Consider the following 23,968-nt stretch of genomic DNA (forward strand, 5'->3'; position numbering starts at 1 on the left):
ATTGGTGAGAAATTACTTCTTCCTGCAGCTGTAAAAATATGCGTGATTGTGCATGGAGAAAAGTTTGGCGAGTGTCTGAAGTCGATATCGCTCTCAGATGACACAGTGGTTCGTTGTATTGGTACAATAGCCTCTGACATAAAATATCAGTCGCTACCACGTCTTCATGATAGCCCAAAATTTGCCCTGCAACTTGATGACAGTGTTGATATAAATAGTGCCCAGCTCCTTGCTTTTGTATCCTACTGTTATGAAAATGAAATGCATGGGGATTTTATCTTTTGTAAAGCTCTGGAAGGGAGAACTACAGGCGAAGACATTTTCTCTCACGTGAATTCCTTTTTCATTGACAACAATCGTCATGGACAAATTGCGTTGGTATATGTACCGATGGGGTGGCGGCATTTACAGGAACTATAAAGGGGTTCAGAGCAAGAGTGAGTGCTGTTACTAATTCTGTAAAATTCACACGTCTAAGGTTATGTTACAAGGAGATTCCCACCTTCCAGTACTTGTCAGTTTCTTCTAGCTAGTTTATTATTTACATAAAATAATCCAGCTTAATCTCTTGAGTATAATACTAAATAGAACATGTTTCGTTCCAATTATGGAACATCTTCAGCTAAAAGATTTAACAAAAATTGACAAGACAAATAAAACACTTGTGACGATTATGATAATGAAATGAAATGAAATGAAATGTCGTATGGCTTTTAGTGCCGGGATATCCCAGGACGGGTTCGGCTCGCCAGGTGCAGGTCTTTCTATTTGACACCTGAAGGTGACCTGCGCGTCGTGATGAGGATGAAATGATGATGAAGACAACACATACAACCAGCCCCCATGCCATTGGAATTAACCAATTAAGGTTAAAATCCCCGACCCGGCCGGGAATCGAACCCGGGACCCTCTGAACCGAAGGCCAGTACGCTGACCGTTCAGCCAACGAGTCGGACATTATGATAATGATGATGAGATAAAATGTTCATTCATGTTGAGTTAAAATTTTCCAACAAGTCAGTGTCCAAGTTAATGAATAAAATCGATATAAGGGGTCTTCTTTTAGGCTGGAGAAGTATGTACTTGCTGAATCTTAAAGGTAAAATTAAGAATATAAAAGATTTTCTTAAAATATGATTCTCGGGGGAACTCTTGAAAACAACCATAGTCGAAGTTGAATTTAAAGTTAGACTGTTGAAAAAAGTCTCGTAGTCGGTCGTGTTGTGTTTACCGTCCTCCCTTAAGGAGACAATTATATTTTATATTCTTAATTTTATCTTCAAGATTCAACAAGTACATACTTCTCCAGCCTTAAAGAAGACCCCTAACGTTGATTTTGTTCATTAACTTGGACATTAACTTGTAGGAAAATTTTAACCCATCATGAATGAACATTTTATCTCATCATCATTATCATAATCATTACAAGTGTTTTATTTGTCTTTGTAACCGCTGTTTCGATGGTACATTTTACGGTTACCATAAATAATAATAATAATAATAATATAGAAATAATAATGATAATGAGATAGAAAAATAATACCAGTGGCGGTGAATTCATATAAACCAAATACAGGGAACACTTACAGGCCTAAAAATGACAACTAAGACAGGATGTGGAACGTGCTGGGAAGCCCTACTGAGGTCCATGGAAACGTATGACGTTATGGGGGAGAAAAGACTTATAAGAAACACCCTCTAGCTCAACTATATTAGAAATGACAAGAAAGTTTTACAAAATACAGTTCCACGACACGGAAACAAGACATACTTAAGTAACTTAACATAAAACTTGATTTAACAATGAAGGTGATGCTACATTAAAGGTATAGTTTAAAGCGAAAGTATTTAATGGATGAAAGAATTAAAAGTACGGCAATTGGAACCTAGGGTAAACTCGGACACATCAAATTAAACTTTAAAATGACATTAAGCGAAGAAATAATGAAACACAAAAGGAATTAAACTAAATGAAACGAAACCGGAAAACATTGATAATAACATTGCAAAAACACTGAAATAACACTTACTTCAGAAAGGCAGGAGCTCCCGAGGGTAGCCCTCGAGCGCGAACGCTCGCTTGGGCGGTCGGATGGAAAAATGACGCCGAGCTCACGCATCATTTTTCGAAGCCGGCCACAAGGCCGGAAATGGCCCGATTACAATTAGCCAATAAGATCAAACTTACCCTAGATTCCTGGACCTTTTTGCCAATAGGAAATCTCGTTACCATATATGGTAATTTTAACATCGTTAGCAATTGCACAAGTTCTGGAACATTACGATTACAACACCAAAATTTCATCATAGGAAACCACACGTGTGGTACAGGTACAGGATGCTCCAAAATAAATCACCTTACAAATTTTACATCAGATTACATAAAAACTACATTTTAAAAAAATCACTTCAAAACACTTTTGCATGTTGCAATGTTCATACAGTTCAATGTTTCTTGATGTTTCCATATTTAAAAAAATTTTACAAACATATTTCAGTTACACAAAAACTTTAAAATTTATATTTCTAAATACACTGTAGTTCCAATTCTCCATCCCACCGACTGGTGACATTCTCCTCCTCCCAAAGTCGAGCTCAGCTCGACAAAAAAAATTTACCCAAAATAACAAAATTTAAATGAACTTAAAATAGGAGGCTTAATGAAGATCTGAATATTTTCACAACGCCACAAATTGCACCACACCACAATTTCTTATCATCGTTCTCTTCAGGAACGTCCATACAAGCAAAAACCAGTAGAGCGTTGGTATCGCTGTCAAACGAAGTCGCTGACCGCGGCCGTTGCCAACGTCTCCATCCCTTTGCAGTCCAACCATTGCTCACTTACAGCCTCAGCACAGCCCACCCAACTTAGTGAACAGGTCCATAACTGGCGAAGGTAGGTGGCACAGCACAGACTACTGCCACTATTAAACAGCTTTCCATTCCACCATCAGACATTAGTGGCCAATAGGTGCGTTGCAGACTCCAAATAGATATCCCAGGTCGAAATGTCAGTGGCATAGCAGTAACTGGAACATAAACATACGCAGCAGAAATTTGGAACTGAAGAACTTAGGCCACTGGCCTGAACTAGTGATGACTTTAAAAGGAGCCTCGAGTTTCAAGGGTGGGTTTTTTGTGTTTTTTAATTAACAATAACAAGCCTCCTTAGGGAGATTCCCTCTCATGTTTCTGGGAAACCCCAGCCCTCCTGGCAAGTGCTATTTCAGAATTTCAAAATTTAGGAAAATTAAAAAACTAAAAGAAAATTTGCCAGAGTTTACCCTAGTGCCAAAACATTATAAAATCCCTGACTAATCATGAATAAACTTCTAAACTTACCCCAACAGACATTACATTAAATTATATCTAACATGATTATAAATAACCCTTCCCATAACAACTAAAGTGACTTAACTAAATTATTAACTACAAAACCCGAAAAATAGTGCGCGCCAATTAATTAAAATTTGCTTACAACTAATTCCTTATAACTACCAAATTAAGTTACCGTGTGCCTTCTTAATCACCCAACATTAAGGAACAGAACGAAACAAATAAACGGAAGAATTTAGAATGTTACAAGGGAACTCAAAACAAAGAAACAAATACTAAATTACGTTGGCTTGCAACCACCTTCAATGAATTGAGGATAGTAAGTCACTATTTGTGCCTTTGCTGGCAGGACCTAGTGTTTACAGTGCACTATGTCTTCTGGTATGGGCTAGAGCAATTTTGTTACTTTCATTGACCTGTCTCAGCTTTATCCTTAGCTTTGACAAAATGAAAGTGACTGAGGTATGAGTAATGCTAGTAATGCCATTCCTTCTGCAGCCAGTCCCTGCTATGAATGGTGTGAAAATATTGCTCATAGGGTCAGTTGGTGCATGCATTTCAGTGGGCTTGGCAGACTGATGTGTAATAGCAACTTGTGGCTCGGTGAGGAAAGCAACGGGAAACTACCTCACTCCTCATTTCCCTAGTACGCCTCTTCAGTGATGCCTAGGCCATCTATGACAGCTGATGGCGGAACTGTTGAGGATCCAACCAGCCTTCGGGCTGAGGACTAAACATACATACAAATCACTATTTATTTACCATGTCATGTACTCATGAAATTTTTACATAGATAAACTCACATTACGTATTACGTGTCACACCAGTCAAATTAAGGCGCAATAAAGCCAGGAATACCAGATGAAAATCATCTTACCGACAGGAACTCAAAAATTAAAAACAAAAGCGATGCAAGAGTGCACATGCAGACATCCAACTCACTGATATAAGAAATAAAAAGGTACAAGTACAACCTTCATACCAGAGATTACCAGATAACCGCACAACACACAAGACTACCAAGCTTATCTGTCCTTCGACATACACACAGACAACATCAAACCACCAAAACAAGTGCGACGATCACTGAATCAGCATAACCGACGAATGGTAAAAGGCACGGACGACCTCAATACTGACTCTCATCACATGACATACAAACACAGTACACACACACACACACACACACACACACACACACACACAAAAACACCCGTGCGATGACACATCAAGAAGTACCCACAAAGTAAAAGGACAGAACATCAGAACATGACCTCAAGTACCCTTGAACTTATCACACTACAATGAGACTCTTAGGACCAATTTTGTACTCCTAGAAGAGGAACGGCCTCTCAGCACCTTAACCCTAAGTCTCAGTACACACACACATATGCCTACCAAAGGCACAATTATATTCAAAAATCGTAGGACAGATACAGCACAGCTACAAATTTAGAACCGTACTCAGTCTACAGAATCCCATACTTCTACAAATTGAGTACATAAATTTAGAAGACACAAACCTGTAATCCGAGAAACTCTTAATATCGATAAAATCGAACAAGACAAAACAAGCAGAAAATTTAACTGAATGGCTTAGCTAAATCACGATACCTTCAAAATTTCACTAGTGACAAATTTAAAATAACAAAAATAAAATCTTGACAACCTGCAGACCTACTAAGAATTAACCAATTTATAGCTCAGCATAAGGACACCAAAATGAACATTTGCAGAAAATCTTCCTAGTAATCATTCTACAATAACAAGGGACCTCATTTTCCATCTAGGCACCTAATACCAAGAAAAAGATTACGAGGAATCTCATACCAGATACACTAGATTTCCAACATGTCACGAGCACAAGTGCAGATCCGTAACCCGTCAAATGCCCAAATGCCCAAAATGAGCCTCAGCATTACCTGGCCCGTCAAATTTGCCCAAAATGAGCCTCAGCATTACCTGGTCTAAAGATATGGTGAACACGTGTTACCCTATGAGCCTATCCAAGTCCTCATAGAACCCTCCCTAGCAAATATAGGAATACACGGGTAAATAATTATACGTGACGAGGAAACAGACACTTACACGATGGAAAAGCACAAGGCAAACTAGGAAACTTTCGTAATTTAGAAGCTAGTTGGGAAACAGTCCCCAAAATAGTCCCATACCTACTTGGAAACGAACCCAGATCCAGCAAAAGACCAAAAACAACACATGAGCAGAAATTTAAATATATACTGAGCTAAAATACAACGTAAAATTTACTTTAGAAGATCACACACGTAGAATAGTACCAAATATAATATACCAGGCGACAAGAAACAAATTTTAGAAAATAATTTGCCGAAACACGAGATTTACGAACAGGAAAACACTCGAAGAAGTAGACGAAAATTCACAACATAACCTTAAAATAGTTGCCGAAAATTTACCAAAAGAGAAATTGCAGAAAAACTAAGGAAACTCCGTGCTAAAATCTAACCAGAACACAATTATCACGGTGACAATTCACACTACAATTTACGTATCTGGAAGAAGAAAAAGATGATTACGACACGAGAAACTTTTATAAGATTGAATTGAGCGCTCATAATCTCGGAAGTTAGTCAAGCAATCATCTGTTTTCAACACAATACGCAACTCAGCTGTTTGGGAGATAACATTAGGTCACGCGCTGAAGTACAGCCCTTAGCATAATTTAATGACATAGCCTAAAGCAACAAGTAATCCCACAGGTGTAACGATGAAAACACACGAATCGAAGAAAAAAAAACTTGACATAATCAAACATATTGAAATTCATCAAAGAAGACTTTCGGAAGGCGAACATAGCACACGAAATGTGAAGATATCACTTTACTACAAAACACGTGGTCAAGCGAAATCTTGCCACACAAGAAAATTTATTAAAATTAACGAAACCAAAAAACTTGTTACAAATAGTGACACACCATTTCCTCCAACCGTTAATTACAAGTAAACACAGTCACAAGACTGCACATCGCGGAACGAAAACACGTGGTGAGATGAACTCGCGCAAGAATCATGAAAACAAAAGCGGGAATTAAGAACACACACGAAACACTTGCCACCTATATTCAAACTTAAAAATTTAAAATTAATTTTAGAAAAGTTAGCCGAGGATGATCATTGTAAGCCTTCGCTCCTTACATAACACGCGCTCTGATATCAAATGTAACCGCGCTTTCGAGCGTGTACATAAATAAAAATAATAATAATGAGATAATAATAATATAATGAGATAGGAAAATAATACCAGTGGCGGTGAATTCATATAAACCAAATACAGGGAACACTTACAGGCCTAAAAATGACAACTAAGACAGGATAGTGGAACGTGCTGGGAAGCCCTACTGAGGTCCATGGAAACGTATGACGTTATGGGGGAGAAAAGACTTATAAGAAACACCCTCTAGCTCAACTATATTAGAAATGACAAGAAAGTTTTACAAAATACAGTTCCACGACACGGAAACAAGACATACTTAAGTAACTTAACATAAAACTTGATTTAACAATGAAGGTGATGCTACATTAAAGGTATAGTTTAAAGCGAAAGTATTTAATGGATGAAAGAATTAAAAGTACGGCAATTGGAACCTAGGGTAAACTCGGACACATCAAATTAAACTTTAAAATGACATTAAGCGAAGAAATAATGAAACACAAAAGGAATTAAACTAAATGAAACGAAACCGGAAAACATTGATAATAACATTGCAAAAACACTGAAATAACACTTACTTCAGAAAGGCAGGAGCTCCCGAGGGTAGCCCTCGAGCGCGAACGCTCGCTTGGGCGGTCGGATGGAAAAATGACGCCGAGCTCACGCATCATTTTTCGAAGCCGGCCACAAGGCCGGAAATGGCCCGATTACAATTAGCCAATAAGATCAAACTTACCCTAGATTCCTGGACCTTTTTGCCAATAGGAAATCTCGTTACCATATATGGTAATTTTAACATCGTTAGCAATTGCACAAGTTCTGGAACATTACGATTACAACACCAAAATTTCATCATAGGAAACCACACGTGTGGTATAGGTACAGGATGCTCCAAAATAAATCACCTTACAAATTTTACATCAGATTACATAAAAACTACATTTTTAAAAAATCACTTCAAAACACTTTTGCATGTTGCAATGTTCATACAGTTCAATGTTTCTTGATGTTTCCATATTTAAAAAAATTTTACAAACATATTTCAGTTACACAAAAACTTTAAAATTTATATTTCTAAATACACTGTAGTTCCAATTCTCCGTCCCACCGACCGGTGACAGTCTTGTCAATTTTTGTTAAATCTTTTAGCTGAAGATGTTCCATAATTTGAACGTAACATATTCTATGTAGTATTATACTCTGAGATTAAGCAGGATTATTTTATGTAAATAATAAACTAGCTATAAGAAACTGACAAGTATTGCAAGGTGGGAATCTCCTTGTAACATAACCTTAGTTGTGTTGAGCCAACACGGGACAAAATAAGAGATTTATAAGCTGAAATTCACAGATTGCATGATACACAGGGAGGCATTGGCTTCAAAAGTATTACAAAAAGAAGTCAATAAAGTGCTGAATGATGCAATTATTGTTGTAAATTTTGTGAAAGCAAGAGCTTTAAACAGTAGGCTATTTTCCATTTTTTGCGAGGAGATGAGATCTACACATGATTCGCTTCTATTGCACATGGAAGTACATTGGTTGTCTCGTGGTCGAGTACTTCGTCGCGTTGAGTCAATGGTTTCTAATACTGTGCTACCTGGCTGACGTATTTGAGAAACTGAATGATCTTAATGGGTCACTTCAAGGACGAAATAGTAATATTGTCTTTCTAAGCGAGAAAGTGCTTGCGTTTAAGAGGAAACTTGAACTTTGGAAAATCCAGATGGACAAATGTAACTGTGAGATGTTTTCTTGTCTGAATTAATTCCTGGAGGAAAATGAGTCAGATTGTGGTAAAATTAGTGGAATTACCATAGCCACTCCTCAAAAACCTTCGTCAACAACATTTCCAGAACCTCCAGCTCAGTATGACTGGATTTGCAGTCCATTTGATATGAACGTAACAGCCCACTTGTCAACAGCAGAACAGGAGTAGCTAATAGAACTCTCGAGTGACACAGAACACTTTGAAATGAATTTAAGTCGAAGTCCCTTGAAAATTTTTGGGTGCAGATTTGGAATGAATATCCCAATTTATTAAGAAAAGCAATGGACGTGATATTACCCTTCGCTTCAACTTACTTGTCTGAGTCAACATTTTCCGTAATGGCATCCATCAAGACGAAGCATCGGTCTCGACTGCAGCTGGAAGGGGATCGGCGGGTTGCTGTTTTAAATATCCAACAAAGACTGGAGCTATTTTCATCACAAATTCAAGCTCACCCATCACACTAACCCAGTAAGTGTCAGAGAACTAATTAATTCTGAACCATGTACATTTTTATTCCTCTGTTTTACTCTCTTTTTTTTTGAGGTGGGGGGGGGGGGTGAAGAGTTTAAATTTAACATTTTCCAAATTCACAGTTAAATGTTCATAATTGTGCAGTTGGTTTTTGAGGGAACTCTAGGCAGTAAGAACAGTAGGGGTAGACCAAGGTATGAATATGATAAGCAGATTAGAGCAGATGTAGGATGCAGCAGTTTCGTAGAAATAACAAGGTTAACACAGGATAGGGTGGCGTGGATGCTGCATCATACCAGTCTATGGACTGATGACTCAAACAAGAACATTATTATTATTATTATTATTATTATTATTATTATTATTATTATTATTATTATTATTGTGACTGGTTGTTGCATTAGGCAGAAGCAAATACTGAAGATCTCGTGATCTGTTTTTGTGTGAAGTAGCCTATTAGAAGCACTAAGAAAGAAATAAGAATTGCAGGAGAGGCTAGATATTTCATGTTTCAGAAAATTTTGAGAACCCCTGTTATATACCGTCAAGTTTTCCTGTCACTTCAGTACTTCTCAAGAAAAATTCTCAAATCTCGTCAAAGATTGTTCAACATTGCTGACGGTTTGACAAGATTTGAAAAGATTTGGCAAGGTTTGATAGCAATTTGTTTGAACATGGAGGAAAGGCAAACAGCAGTTGTGGTTCTTGGACTAACACTGGGATACATTCTTACAAAAGAAAAGAAATACGCAATAAAAATAAGCTCACCGGACAAAAACTTAGTGTAGCCTCCGTGGCTCAGGCAGCAGTGCGGTGGCCTCTCACCGCTGGATACTGTGGTTCAAATCCCGGTCACTCCATGTGAGATTTGTGCTGGACAAAGCAGAGGTAGGATAGGTACTCCGGTTTATCCTGTCCTCTTTCATTCCAGCAACACTCTCCATTAACATTTCATTTTATCTGTCAGTCATTTATCATTGCCCCAGAGGAGTGCGACAGGCTTCGGCAGCTGGCACATTTCATATCCTCGCCGCTAGACAGAGGCTTCATTCATTCCGTTCCTGACCCGGTCGAATGACTGGAAACAGGCTGGGGATTTTCTTTTCATTCACAAAAAATTTGTCTCCCTAGTGTGCATGCACAGATGGATCGTTAAGCCTGTACAGGCGGCGCAGCGAATCCTGTGCTCAACCGCACACGCACTGCCTCTACGTGAGCGTAAGGCAGTAGTGATCAGTGAAACATTGACGTTTCAAGTGGACAGTGTACGTCAACATGGGTAGATGTAAGGATGTGACAGAGTGGCAATAAGGGGCAATGGTGTTTGGCCATGCCCATAACCGTACGGTGCATGAAGTTGCTGGATTTGTTGGTTTTTCGCATCGGAATGTTCAACATGTCTACAAGTGGTGGTGTACTACACGTTGCCACGAAACATGACGTCAGATTTGTGGTCGGAAAAAAATTCTGACTTAGAGGGACCGGAGACGTGTTTCATGTTTTGTGAATCAGAATCGCTTCCAAACTTGACAGGAATTGCTGCAGTCGGTGAATGAAGGTCCATCCCAACCTGTTAGTGAGAGAAAATTGCAGTGGGAACTGTATACAATGAACATTTGGAGTCGGTCACCTCGCAAGAGGCCATTGCTCACACAGGCACATAAAGCTGCGGGTCTTCAATGGGCAGTAGCTGACTGGCAGAATGTAACGTGGTCTGACAAATAACGTTTTTGCCTGTATTCTAATGACGGACGTCATCAAATACACCAAAAGCCAAAGGAAGCATTTCATCTGGGATATGTGCAAAATGAGGTTCAAGCTGGAGGTGTATCTGTGATGATTTGGGGGTGTTTTTCGTATCATGGATTGGGCCCACTAACTGAGGTGACCAGCAAGTTAACTTATTTAAACATTCTGGATGACAGGCGTTGCCTTTGGCAACGTCTGCATGATTAGTAAGCTATTGAAACCCCGATTTTTCAAGATGAAAGGAAGGTTCATGGGGCCGGATGCATATGTGACTGGTTTTATGAACACTCCCCCACCCTGTTACATCTTGATTGGCCTGCAAAATCACCTGACTTGAACCCCATCGAAAATCTGTGGGACATGTTGGAAGAGTGGGTAAAATGCTGACATCAGCATCCCCGCAATTTGGTGAAATTGCATGATCAAATCTTCAGCGAGTGGCTTACCCTGGATGCAACATACCTGCACAACCTTGTGGAATCCCTTCCTAACCGAATCCAGGCGGTTATCAAGTCCAGAGGCGGAGTTACATGGTATTAATTGATGCTTGTGATGATTTCTCCAGGGGTGACTAATTTTTTGTCCAGTGAGCTTATTAACCCGTTAACGCCGTGCGGGTCCATATGATCACGACCTGCATTCTTTCATTTAGATTGCTCTCAGTGCTTTGTATAGTGCTGGAATTGATTGCTGACTGTGTAGACTCATTGTTTCGGCGCACTTTCGTTTCGTGTCATTGTCACAGCAGCTGAATCATGATGGCGCGCTTCAAGTAAGTTTGATATTTCACATATATTTATGTTTAGATTACACAACTCATATGCTTAACAAGTTTGGGAGTGATCTATGTTCACGTTATGATGCAGTTAATTTACATTTAACAGTAAATATTACTCCCATAGGCACTTAAAAATTGCGTGATCGTATGATCACGCTAGGCGCTTGTATTTGCTATTCACCCTGTGCATGTATTTAATGGTGGATGTTATGCTATCTGTTACGATTACTATTATACATTAATTTTCATTGAACAACTTTATTCGATTTATGGTCATCTGTTCTACATTTAAATAAATTGCGACTTGTTATCATATATGCAGCTACAAAACCTTATTTCCCTTTTTACAGGGTCATTACGCTCCAAGAAGTATTAGATATTCTTGAATCGGACGAACCAATTGAAGATGTTAACAGCATTTTTATTGAACCTCCGGAAGCTAATATTCACTCCGGCGAAGATTCAGGAGATGAAGATGTTGGTGGTTTAGTTGATAACCTCTCAGGTCGCCAGCTTTCAAGTAAGGCAGAAATTGTACTCGCTGGCAACGATCGTATAGGAGGCGCAGGCGATGATCCCGTTTCATCAGGTATTTTAGATCAGTCATCTAACAAGAAAACTAAACTTCAAAGAATAAATCCTGTGTGGAGTAAGGATGACAACCGAGATGGCATATTGGCATATTCCCGGAAGCCGATTTTTCCACCTTATCCGGCAAATCTCCTACAGTGCTTTGAACTAATGTTTGACAATGAAGTGATGGAGTTCATGATTCAAGAATCAAGCAAGTTTGCCTTGTTTAAGAATTGTGACAACCCAGAAATATCTAAGGAGGAATTAAAAAGTATTTCTTGCTCTGCTAATTCTTTCCGGTTACAACAATGTGCCTAGCAAACGATCGTATTGGGAAGCAGCGGATGATGTACGTAATACACTTGTTGTAAATGCTACAAGAAGAGACCGCTTTCTGGAAATTTGTTGCTTCATTCATTGCGCGGATAATACTCAGCCTGATATGGATGATAAAATGTGGAAATTACGACCTCTTATAAATATGCTGAAGAAAAGATTCCTTGCGAATTTCCGGCCTGAAAAGGATTTAGATTTTGATGAATGCATGGTGGAATATTATGGTAGGCACAGCTGCAAGCAATTCATCCGCGGAAAGCCCATCCGCTTTGGTTATAAGGTCTGGTGTTTGAACGCTCCCTCGGGCTATCTCATAAACTTTGACATATATCAAGGAAAGAATCCTTATGGTAATACTGAATATGAGCAACGATTTGGTAAGTGTGCTGCTCCAATGGTACTGATGCTGGAAGAACTACCTGATGATATGTCTCACTTACCCTTTCAACTATTTCGATATTTTTACTGGAATGGCACTTTTGGCTCATCTAAAACATTGTGGATATGTGCTACAGGAACCATTCGAGAGAATAGAATTCCCAAAGACTGCTCGATCACACCTTCAAATGAAATAAAGAGACAGGCTCGTGGGACATACGACATGGCAACGAACTCGGAGGGTATAAGTAGTGTTCGGTGGGTTGATAACTCCGTGGTTACCATGGCATCAACATGCCATGGTGTTGAACCAGTTTCTAAGGTAACACGATACTCCCAGGCAGAGAAAAGGAAAGTGCGTATAAACCGGCTGGCTGTGTTTTGAGCTTACAACAGTGGAATGGGTGGAACAGATAGGATGGACCAGAATGTGTCGTACTACAGAGTAGGCATATGTGGAAAGAAATGGTGGTGGTCGCTATTCACATGGCTCCTGGACGTATCCATTCACAATTCATGGTTACTGCTAAGGAGGTCTGGATGTGATTTGTCACATCTTGAATTTCGTCGCCACATTGTGCAAACATATCTACATAAGTTCAAAATATCGCCACTAGGAAGAGGCCGCCCCATCACCTCAAGATACAGTATCCAGCAGAGTAGTGTCACTGACGATGTACAACTTGACGGGATTGGGCACCTCGTAGCGCCCTGCAATCGACGACGCTGTGCTGGAAAGGAATGCTCCAGTACTGTTCGCACTGAGTGCATAAAATGTAATGTTGGACTCTTTGTTCCATGCTTTGTCCTATTTCATACAGTGTGAATCATACAGTTCTTATATTTGTTCCTATTCGGTAATTTCTGTGAAGTAGATAACTTGAATGTAATATATTACGAATATCTTGAGACTTTCATTGCTTTATTTATGTATGTACATATTGTAATTAATGTATATTCTTCATAAATAATCATCTTTAGTTTATTTTAGTGTATTTTGTTCATAATTTATCAATATCAAAACATAAAATCTATAAATACTAAAGAAATGCTATACAGACTGAAATGCTAACACATCCGCCTAGCGTGATCATATGAACACGCCACCTAACGACAAAACCGTGAAAAGTATGAGTTCAATATTTCATAGTTATGTTATACTATGGACCTGAAGTGATTTAGACGAATTTCAAAGAAAACGGACGAAAAAAATAATTTTGGCGTTAAAGGGTTAATGTGTGGTTATCTTCAACATAATTTTTGCAATATATTTACTGCCATAACATCATTTGCAGTACAAATCTAGTTGGTCCATTATTGGACATTATAAATTTTCCAGCTAACTCATTCCTGGTTGCCAGCGTTTCGCCTCAGTGCCAAGTTGGGCTCATTAGTTGGTAAATGGCACATCCACCAAGACGCATGGCTAGTTCATACCGTGGCGGTCACTGCGTAGGCTACTTGGAGCCACCGGCAGTGCCATTGCACTATGAGAGACTTCGTCTCATTTCAGGTTCCCTATGGGAATCAACATCTTTATCGTCATTTGCAGAGGTTATGTTATTTTGCATTTAATCACATTAACTGAATAAAAATGCAACGGAAATTCAAGACCTGAATCTTTGAACTGGGGATACATGGCTGTGTAGTGGATGAGCACTTTGGAAAGCACAAAGCAGCTCACTGGGGGCTGAAAAGAAATGCATGTAGAAAAACTGGTTATGGATGACAAGATAGTTCTTTTAAGATGTGGAGACTTTCCTTGTCCTTTGTTTTTACTTTCTATTTTTTCCTCTTCCCACTCTGACCGATCATTATGTTTTTCCTGTTACGTGTTCCTTCCAGTGTTCCTGTCTTACTATTTATGACGTGATATGCACTTGTTTGTTCCATTACTTGCATTTCAAGGTATGGAACTAAGAGGCATTTAAAAAAGAAAAGCAGTTCTAAACCTTTCTTCATGATTTGAATATTGAGGTATAAATTTCTACTTGCTCAATTTTGTCAACTTACAAGAAATCTTAGAAATGTGATTTTTTTCTATTATAGAGTGGTAGATCTGTATATGGCTGGCCTACAGATCCAGGAGCACTCCAACAAACAAAGTCAGCAGTGTTCGGGCGGGACCCGACGTAAGCTGAGTTTCTCCATGGCGATGGCTGGGGATCCTCGCATAGTCCTTCTGGATGAGCCCAGCACAGGCATGGACCCTCGCTCCAAGCGCTTCCTCTGGGATACCATCCTGGCTAGCTTCCAGGTAAGTTGCACATTGCTTTGCACTGGCTGTAGCACTCATTGAGGGACCTCCAGGATAAGTATCAACATGTTTACTCTTTAAACCTGTAATAACAGCATCAGAATGTATTTGAGATCGGCAAGTTCTGTTGTACAATTTCAGTACAGCTTTTCTGATGAAGGCAGTAGGTTCCCAAAGCCAGCTTCAATAACCACATTCTAAAATGTTGATTAAGATTATTACGTTGATAATGTTACAAAATGACCTACTATACAAAGTATGTTGAATGCATTTAACAAACCATATACCTTATTTCTCCAAATCCAAAACGTCTTTTTTCTCGGAATTTCATGTGAAAATTAAGGGTCGTCTTGCATTCATGACCTAACACCAACATATCTGCCAACTTTACAAAACCAAAAATCAGGATATTTAGACATGAAAATCAAGAAAAATCAGAAGGAATCAGGAGATACAAGTGGTCAAAAATGCGTATCGTACATGTCTTGTGCAATACAGGAGTACTATGGTAGACTATATTATAATACTTATTGTCTCAAAACATGACTGTTGCTATACGAGGCTACAAGGCTAAAAATTACACTTCTCTATTCCCTCACAGGAAGTATATAAGTGAGATGATCAGTGTCTTATAAATCTTCCCAAAATAGTATGAACTCATGCTCCACACGTGTGAATCAGTCATGCACTTAGATGCCATTACTTAGCAAATTCATAGATTAATATATTGCATCACATGCCCGCGCGATTATGCGAGCGCAATGTTATTTTTATTAAGTAATAAATTAAAATTCGCCAGAATTGTCTCCAAATGGCTCCTAAAATCTCTAGAAAAGTCACTAGTTGCTATCTTTGAAATTCTGCCACTAAATTACTAAAACGACTCCAAATCTAGCGACTAGTCTCTAGAATTGACTGATGTGAATGAACACAAACATAGCATGCGAGAACGAGAGATTACAATTGATATACGCGTTGCAATATACAGGTATCAATAAACATCGCATATTCACGCGCATTTCTCGTATTAATAAACGTCTGTATTTTATTTAAAAGCGGCCAATGAGCCTAGGACTTCTGGCCACTTGTGTAAACAGCTGAAATGGCGGGATTTGAAAACAAATGTTTAAAGTTCACCAAACAAAGCTAAAATCGGGAGAAATAATAGAATAATCAAAAGGCGGGAAAAACTGTCAAATTGGGAGTCTCCCGCCTAAATCGGGAAAGTTGTCAGGTATGCACCAATGAAAACCGCTGGCAGCTGATTCCCTTCAGCCACCGCACATGCAGGAAATTTGTTGATCTTCTATATGTGTCTTTAATCCACATCGCTAGCCATTGAAGCCAGCCAAAGCCAGCAACCGAGATGTGTCTAACAGTAGAATGTAATTAATAAATTAATGTAGTAATACATTTCAATACTATAATACGTAATATTCTAAATTACATTAATTAGGGACTAGTTTCGGCCTGGGCTGGCCATCTTCAGCCTTAATGTAAAACACCTAATAACTAAACAAATGTACATGCACACAATTGACATAAAAACAAATGAAAACAAATATATACAAAGTGACATTAAAAACTGGGATGGAATATGAATAAATTTGAAAATGAACTAGGTTCTAACATTTTGAGTATGTTCATCATTGAGAATAATTTCAAGTATTAAGTATTAATTTATATACACAGAACTGTTAGTTCTAATTCTGCTGATCATTTCAATAGGAACTGGTAAATGTTGATCCTGTAGTTTGTCATCAAATCTATATGTGTGGTGTTAGCTATATGTAATCCATTGGACACTGCTGTAAATAACCACTAGCTGACAGGGAACTGTTAGATGTTGTTTCATCTTCAATCAAAATAATAAATGAGATGCTCTCATGGTGCTTGTTAAATCTTGCTGAAATGTTGTTGGACATTGTCAGGACAGCAAATGAAGATGTGGTTAACACAGATACATTGTGTCTGGTGTAAAATTTTTGCGATTCATTGCAGTGCCCATGAAGTTAACCTGATAAATTAGATAAAATTAAATTAATGAATTGAATGAGAGAATGTGTTAGTTAGATGGCATAGGTTATATGAGACTTACCTCTCAATACAGCATGAGGTGTGTGGTCCATTGTTGAGTGTGCGTCAGACTAACTGTTGTGAAATTCAAATGAAAAGGAAGGAGAGGGGAGGGGAAGGTCAGAAGGAGAGGGGGTGGGGGAGGGGGGGTTAAGGTGGGGCTGAAGGATGTGGGAAAAAGGATGGTTGTTGAGGAAATGTGCTGTGAATATTATGAAAAATTGAATTATGACTTGTTGGTTTGACATTGCTGAAAATGGGAATTAGAAGGTCAGTAGCCTGTTGTACCCAATGCTTAGTAGAAGTAACAGTTTTATAGACAACAATAATATTTTCGTGATGGACCATTGTATTGTAGAGACACATGGAACAGGTTCTCATCGATATTATGATGCCAATTTTAAGTTAATGGTTATTAAACATGCAGAAATGAGGAATAATTGTGCAGCTGCAAGAAAATATCGCATAACTAAAGCCAATGTTCAGTGTTGGCTTAAAGAGGGGGGACTCTGATCGCTTTAAAAATGCGTACTCGCAAAAAAAACATACAATGGCCTACAACAAGGACATGTTAATGAAGTTTGAGATGAAATTATGAGGTATGTGCAGGAAAAATGCAATGAGAGAATAGCCATAACAAGAGATGCAATACAAATGCAGGCTCATGAAGTAGCAGGACAGAGAGGAATTCCTGGAACTTTCAAAGGCAGTATCAGATACCTCTAATGAAAATGATTAGGGGAGTATGTGGAATTTACGAGATACTTATGTGTGTTTGCTTATTTATTCTCAAATAAACTTGTAATTAGATATAAATAAGATTATGATTTCACAAAACATTTTTTAAGCCTGATCGAAATTTTTTGAAGGAAAATTATGGGAATTGTCTTCGATTCTGAAAAATATGGTAGTAGAACTTCACAAAATAAGTTCTCTAACAGCCTGATCCAAACTCCAATGAAGTAGTTTCTTCTGTTGCGGTCATTGCTGAGACCATGTATAATATCGAGCACTTTACTCACATTGGTGGCCATCTCTCGATAAATGCTAATGTAGAAACTGAAACATTGCTTCAGATGCTAGTGTGTCATTGGTCATCTCCTTAACCCCTTAGCGGGGCGCAACAAGTGTACCCTCCCACCAATAGTAGTAACCGTCCAGCTCCATGGCTAATTGGTTAGCGTGCTGGCCTTTGGCCACAGGGGTCCTGGGTTCGATTCCCGACAGGGTCGGGATTTTTAACCATCATTGGTTAATTTCTCTGGCACGGGGGCTGGGCGTATTGTTGTCTTCATCCTCATTTCATCCTCATCATGACGTGCAGGTCGCCTACCAGCATCAAATCAAAAGACCTGCACCTGGCGAGCCGAACCTGTCCTCGGACACTCCTGGCACTAAAAGCCATACGCCATTTCATTTCAATAGTAGTAATCTAATTGAATATTGAGGAGTTGATTTGTCCACACAGAAGAACAGGATAAGCACATATTACAGTCATTTCCCATTCTGTTGTACATTCACTCCCAAAATTTTTCTTGAAATGTTGAAGACTCTATGAATCATCTGATTCAATATCTTTTCCAGCAGGAGACACTCTGAGACTCCACAATATTCATTTCAAGTCCAGGGCAGTGCCTGAATATTAGATAGTTTCGTAGCTTTCCTTCCATCACTAACCTCTCTCACATTTTTCCTCTGTGTTCTACCAGTCTCCAGAATGTTTGTCAGTTTACATATTATTTTGCCAAGGACTCTTCCTCTAGCCATCTCCATGGTAAGGGATGGTGTTGCTGTCTCGTACCTGGATTTGAATCCCGGCCAGGTCAGGAATTTTTACTTGAATGTGAGGGATCATTCGAGGTCCACTCAGCCTATGGGAGAAGAATTGAGGGCCTATCCGACTGTGAGATGATTACCCCGGTCTTGAAAGCAAAGAATAACAGTCAAGAAGATTTGTTGTACTGACCATGCATCACCTCGTAATCTGCAGCCTTTCAAGACTGAGCAGCGGTTGCTTGGCAGACCAAAGACTGTCAGGGCTGTAGTGCCATAGGGGTTTGGTTTTGACTCATCCTCTTTGCTGACTGATAAAGCAGTCTTCTTTTTTTTTAAATCTCTTCTAAATTGCTCTCTATTTTAACCCTCTCCCTCAGATCTTAGTGGCTACTGAAATGCAACTTTCCAGACATCTTTTTTCTTTTTACGACTCCAGATCTGTAGAGCCAATGTTTTAACAGTAATAAAATAAAACTATTACTACTCCTATATACCTGTAATTTTTACGAAGGATGCATGTAACACTGGCAGAGGAAAATTAAAATTTCACTAACCAAAATTGGGCAGATTAATTCTGACAGATAAAAATAATTTGGAAAATTTATAGCGGGCGATTTGAACAACTGGCGAGACGTAACTCATAGTTCAAATATAACAGTTTTGTTTTTATTTTTAAGAGCATATTTAGTTTTGAAAAGTTTATTTTCACTATAATACAAATTATGTACTCGTAGGTTCCCGTTTTTGATCCTCTATTTTGTTGCTTCATTTTCACGTACTGGTTTGTATTGTCTGCCGAAAGTTGAAAAAAGTCCTCTCCAAAATACAATGAAAACTAGTCAAACACACTTGATTGTACCAGTAAGTTGTGGAAAACACCTTGATATTCAGTGAAGGGATCAGGTGCGATATAATTCAAATTATTAGACCCTTGTACAGGCATAGGTCTAATTTGTTGAAATATCTTCACTGGCGGAGGTCCATCCTCTTCATGCATTTAACACCCCTCCTCTTCCAGTCCTTTGATTTCTATTTCAAAATCACTACCACTATTGCTGTAGCTATCACCTTCATCAATATAATCTCCTAAATTAACATATTCACCCTGCAAATACAGTATTTCCTCACCATTAACACAACCCACCGCTCACCGCGCCGCCATTTCTGTTTACATCGAGTGTGACCTTGCAGCTATATGTCCGTCACATATTTCCGAATGACTATCCAAAGATCACTAAACATTATGATACATAGCAATCTTTTCTAAATACTCCGTACTGTGAGTGCCAGCAGTTAACTCTAAAATTCACTAAAAGATGGCAGAGGTATACGCTCCTGAAACACAGGTACCACGTAGGATGATATATGATGGAATGTTATTCTTTTTTTGCTACGACTTAGTACGATATATTAGGGAAGGGGTTAAATTTCTTTAACTTTGATTACATTAAAGTATATTTAAGAAAATTGTTGAATATTATAGAAATGAAATAGGAGGAAAAAACACACAAGGCCAATAAAGGCATAGAACAAAAACTGGAGAAAGTGATTCACAATAAAAATTCCAGGAAATCGAGGAAAATGAAAGATTCTGCTGACGGAGGCACTGCCAAGATATAATGTCCATTAAAAAAAGTCCTCGCTGACAAAAGGTCCTTACAAATATGTCCATATACTAAATACTTCATTGTTGAAGTTCCTACAAACTGATTCAACAAACTGAAAGCCCTACTACAATGTCGTCCACTATACAATAACGTCTTACATATTTAAAAAAAAAAAAAAAAAAAAGTCCAACATACAAAATGGTTAGAAATTACTGAAATGACAAGGATGAAAATGACATTCCTCCTTATCTAAGGGCAGACTAATACGTCCCATTATATTGTTGAAGGTAATTCAGTGACTGCTTTACAGATGTTGGTAGTTTCCAGATCAGTGCACAACACTCTGTAGTACCACAATATTTCTGTTTTACATGTCTGTTGCTTCTATCGCACTTTGTTCGTAATTACTCCATGCTTCAAGACTTACTGCTGTTGATAATAGAGACTTGTTGAAAAATGTATTTCTGTATTGTAAACTAAGTAGCTTTTGTTTAACTTTATAATTTCAGTGCTTTTCTTACTGTTTACAGTTGTCATAAAACAATTTAAATAACGTAATGATAATGTAGAGTATTATAGTATAATAGCATCATTTTTGTGATTGATTCTTAATGTCAGAATTACTTTAATTGCAGTATTGTTCAAAGAGTTCTAATAAAACATTTAATTATGAATTCAGTAATGAAATATCAGTCAAAACCTACGTATACGCACCTGATGGGTGGTACGAGATACTCATGGTACTGGATGTGACAAATTATTTTTTCAGTCAAAATATATTCTCCATTACGAATGTTCATCTATCAATGGAAACTTTCTGGTTAGGAGGTTAAACGGACCTTTGACATCCATAACCTCAGTGTACAGCCTTAAGCAGACCTCTTCGTGTTATTCGTCAGGAGGAGGCTGTGTGTGGACACCAGGTGTCACCTTCTCTCTACCTGGTCATTATCATCATCATCATCATCATCTAAAAGAAGAAGAAGAAGAAGAAATCACTTTCTCCCAAAGCCACAGTCCATCACTACCACACAGTCGTTCTCCCAGAAGCACTCAATGCAATTGAGACATCATTAAACATTAAAAATCCATTGAGAAAATGGAACTGCAGATATTGAGGAATATATTCCAGATTCTAGGTCCAAGATGGTATCTGGATGCTCAAGAGCTTCTAAGAACTGTATTCACTGACCAAATGACTCTCTTCAGCCACATGAAAAAAGAAATTCTGTGGGCATATAGCACGATAGCAAGTCATATCTTCAAATAGGTTATTAGGACTCTGATCATAGGGAAACTTATTCTGCAAATTGTCATTCAGAGAGGCTCACAAGTAATCTTCCCTCTTTTGATACCAATTTGCCGGAAACCCATATATTTTCTGAAATTTTATGTCACAGGTAGAAACACTATGAAATCTTAGGGGCAGAGGGACAAGCATTCAAGAGCTATAGGACCCACAAAGGCCAGTATCCAGTATTCGGGAGCTAGTGGGTTCGAATCGCACTGTCGGCAGCCCTGAAGATGGTATTCCGTGGTTTCCCATTTTCACACCAGGCAAATGCTCGGGCTGTACCTTAATTAAGGCCACGGCCGCTTCCTTCCCAGTCCTAGCCCTTTCCTGTCCCATCGTCACCATAAGACTTATCTGTGTCGATGCGACGTAAAGCCAATAGCACAAAAAAAAAAAAAGACCCACAAAGTATCAGTAAAGTGTTGGAAACATGAACTAATATGGTAAAAAGGTGGAGATCTCTATAGAAACAATATACGTTGGGATGTTGAAAATATAACATTTTATTGACTTCAAACAAAATCTATTACACGAGACAATCAGTGTGCAATTCATCCGATAAACAGTGATACAGGCAGAAAGACAGTTCACAATGGGCACATTTTACATAAGCGTCAGCCTCACATTTTGCACACGCATCATTTGTCAATGAATCAAAGCAGTAATCCATTGGCGCAATCCACATTCCAGGTTCGTCATCCAAGTACCTGCCCTTATAAAAAGCATACTTAATTAAGTTCTTGAAATGAGGAGTGCCGAACTATTATAGGGAAAAGGACTGCAGAGCCAGAAAACTATCGCAAAGCCGTATGTGCTCCTGTGTCTCGATAATGATTGTGTCCATTATGTAACAACCGAGCTCGATAGCTGCAGTCGCTTAAGTGCGGCCAGTATTCGGGAGGTAGTAGGTTCGAACCCCACTGTCGGCAGCCCTGAAAATGGTTTTCCGTGGTTTCCAATTTTCACACCAGGCAAATGCTGGGGCTGTACCTTAATTAAGGCCACGGCCACTTCCTTCCCACTCCTAGCCCTTTCCTGTCCCATCGTCACCGTAAGACCTATCTGTGTCGGTGCGACGTAAAACAACTAGCTTTATGTAACGAACAAAAGATTTGTATTGTCTAAAAAAATGAATATCCGGAGGCTGGATCTTCCCCATATATCCTTCAGGTACCATTTCTCTTTGTAGAAGTCTACCATTAGGTACTTCGGAAGCAGACAATGTGGATGATCTTTGTTAGTACACCATGAATCCACTAATAGCAGAATTTTCTTCTTGTCATCAGGTATACTTGGCCAAAATACATAGAACCGTTTAAGGTCTGCTATCTACATTATTGCTGTTTTTCCAGCATACGATCTTATATTTGGGGGATCTGCCAGCTTTGACTGCGGGAATTTTTCAGATGGCTCCGATACAAGCACATGCGTTGACCACAGCATTTCACCTTCCATTGAAATTGCAGGCATAGTCATTAAACTGTGCTGTGCTGCAGAGAATGATCCAACAACAGTGCAAACAACAGTTGTTCCTCTGGTTCGCAAGGTTCGATGGCCATGTAACTCTTTGTCAAATCTACTCTGGTCAGCATTGAAGACGTGTCGGTGGAAAGTTTTCTGTAACGATGAGGTTGCAGATCTTCGCAACAAACTCATCGCTCGCCTGTGACAAGTTTGCCTCCTCATCCTACCAATTCCTGTCAACTTTGTGGGTTATTGGTCTGTCAACAATGTTATTCTGCTTCTTGAAGCGATCGATTGTATTTTGCGGATCCATCGCTATCTTATAGTTGCATGGCCCACAGTCGTGAATAATTGCTCCCTCTGTTTCCTTTTCTTCAGGACAGCTTGATTGTTTTTTTGGATCGATGGAGTATTAATTTTTTGTTCCAAATTATACAGAATATTCGTGTTCTTAATTTTCTTGAACTGGTTCATTACTGACACATGCAACAGACGTTTCATCCGAGGTTCGCCTGTCATAGAATCTGTGCTCCAGTACACTAAATCGTGCTGCTTGTAAGCAGTCCAGTCCTCTTCTGTCATATTTGCTGGACCATCATGTTTTCGCCTTTTGGGCGAAGGCACATACTCGGATGCCGATGAACTCGAAGTAGAGGGAAGCGACTGTTACAACGAGCATTGCTGTTCAGTATCGACACCGCCATCTCCGAATTCCGTTTCCTCATCCCATTCCTCTCCATCGCCTCCAGCAAATTCTAATGTCCGGGTCTCTTCCACAATTTTCATATCATTATCCAGGACAGTAGTTATGTGTTTTATCATCTCCGATTTGTGGATGTTTGGAGACCGATTGCTTGTTCCGAATCAGGAGACCAAGGCAGCCACATCGACTTTGGGATCCATCTG

The 23,968-nt window shown here is 38.9% G+C and overlaps 1 protein-coding gene across 1 annotated transcript in view; it reads left to right on the top strand.

The window, feature by feature from the left end:
- LOC136886033 (cholesterol transporter ABCA5) overlaps positions 1-23,968 on the top strand; it is a 256,631-nt gene that overhangs the window by 216,182 nt on the left and 16,481 nt on the right. Inside the window, exon 27 of the mRNA XM_067158745.2 lies at positions 14,638-14,845. Coding sequence (XP_067014846.1) covers positions 14,638-14,845 — 208 coding nt within the window. The remainder of the gene's footprint in view (positions 1-14,637; positions 14,846-23,968) is intronic.

Source organism: Anabrus simplex, chromosome X (assembly GCF_040414725.1).
Source record: "Anabrus simplex isolate iqAnaSimp1 chromosome X, ASM4041472v1, whole genome shotgun sequence".
Classification (NCBI taxonomy): domain Eukaryota; kingdom Metazoa; phylum Arthropoda; class Insecta; order Orthoptera; family Tettigoniidae; genus Anabrus; species Anabrus simplex.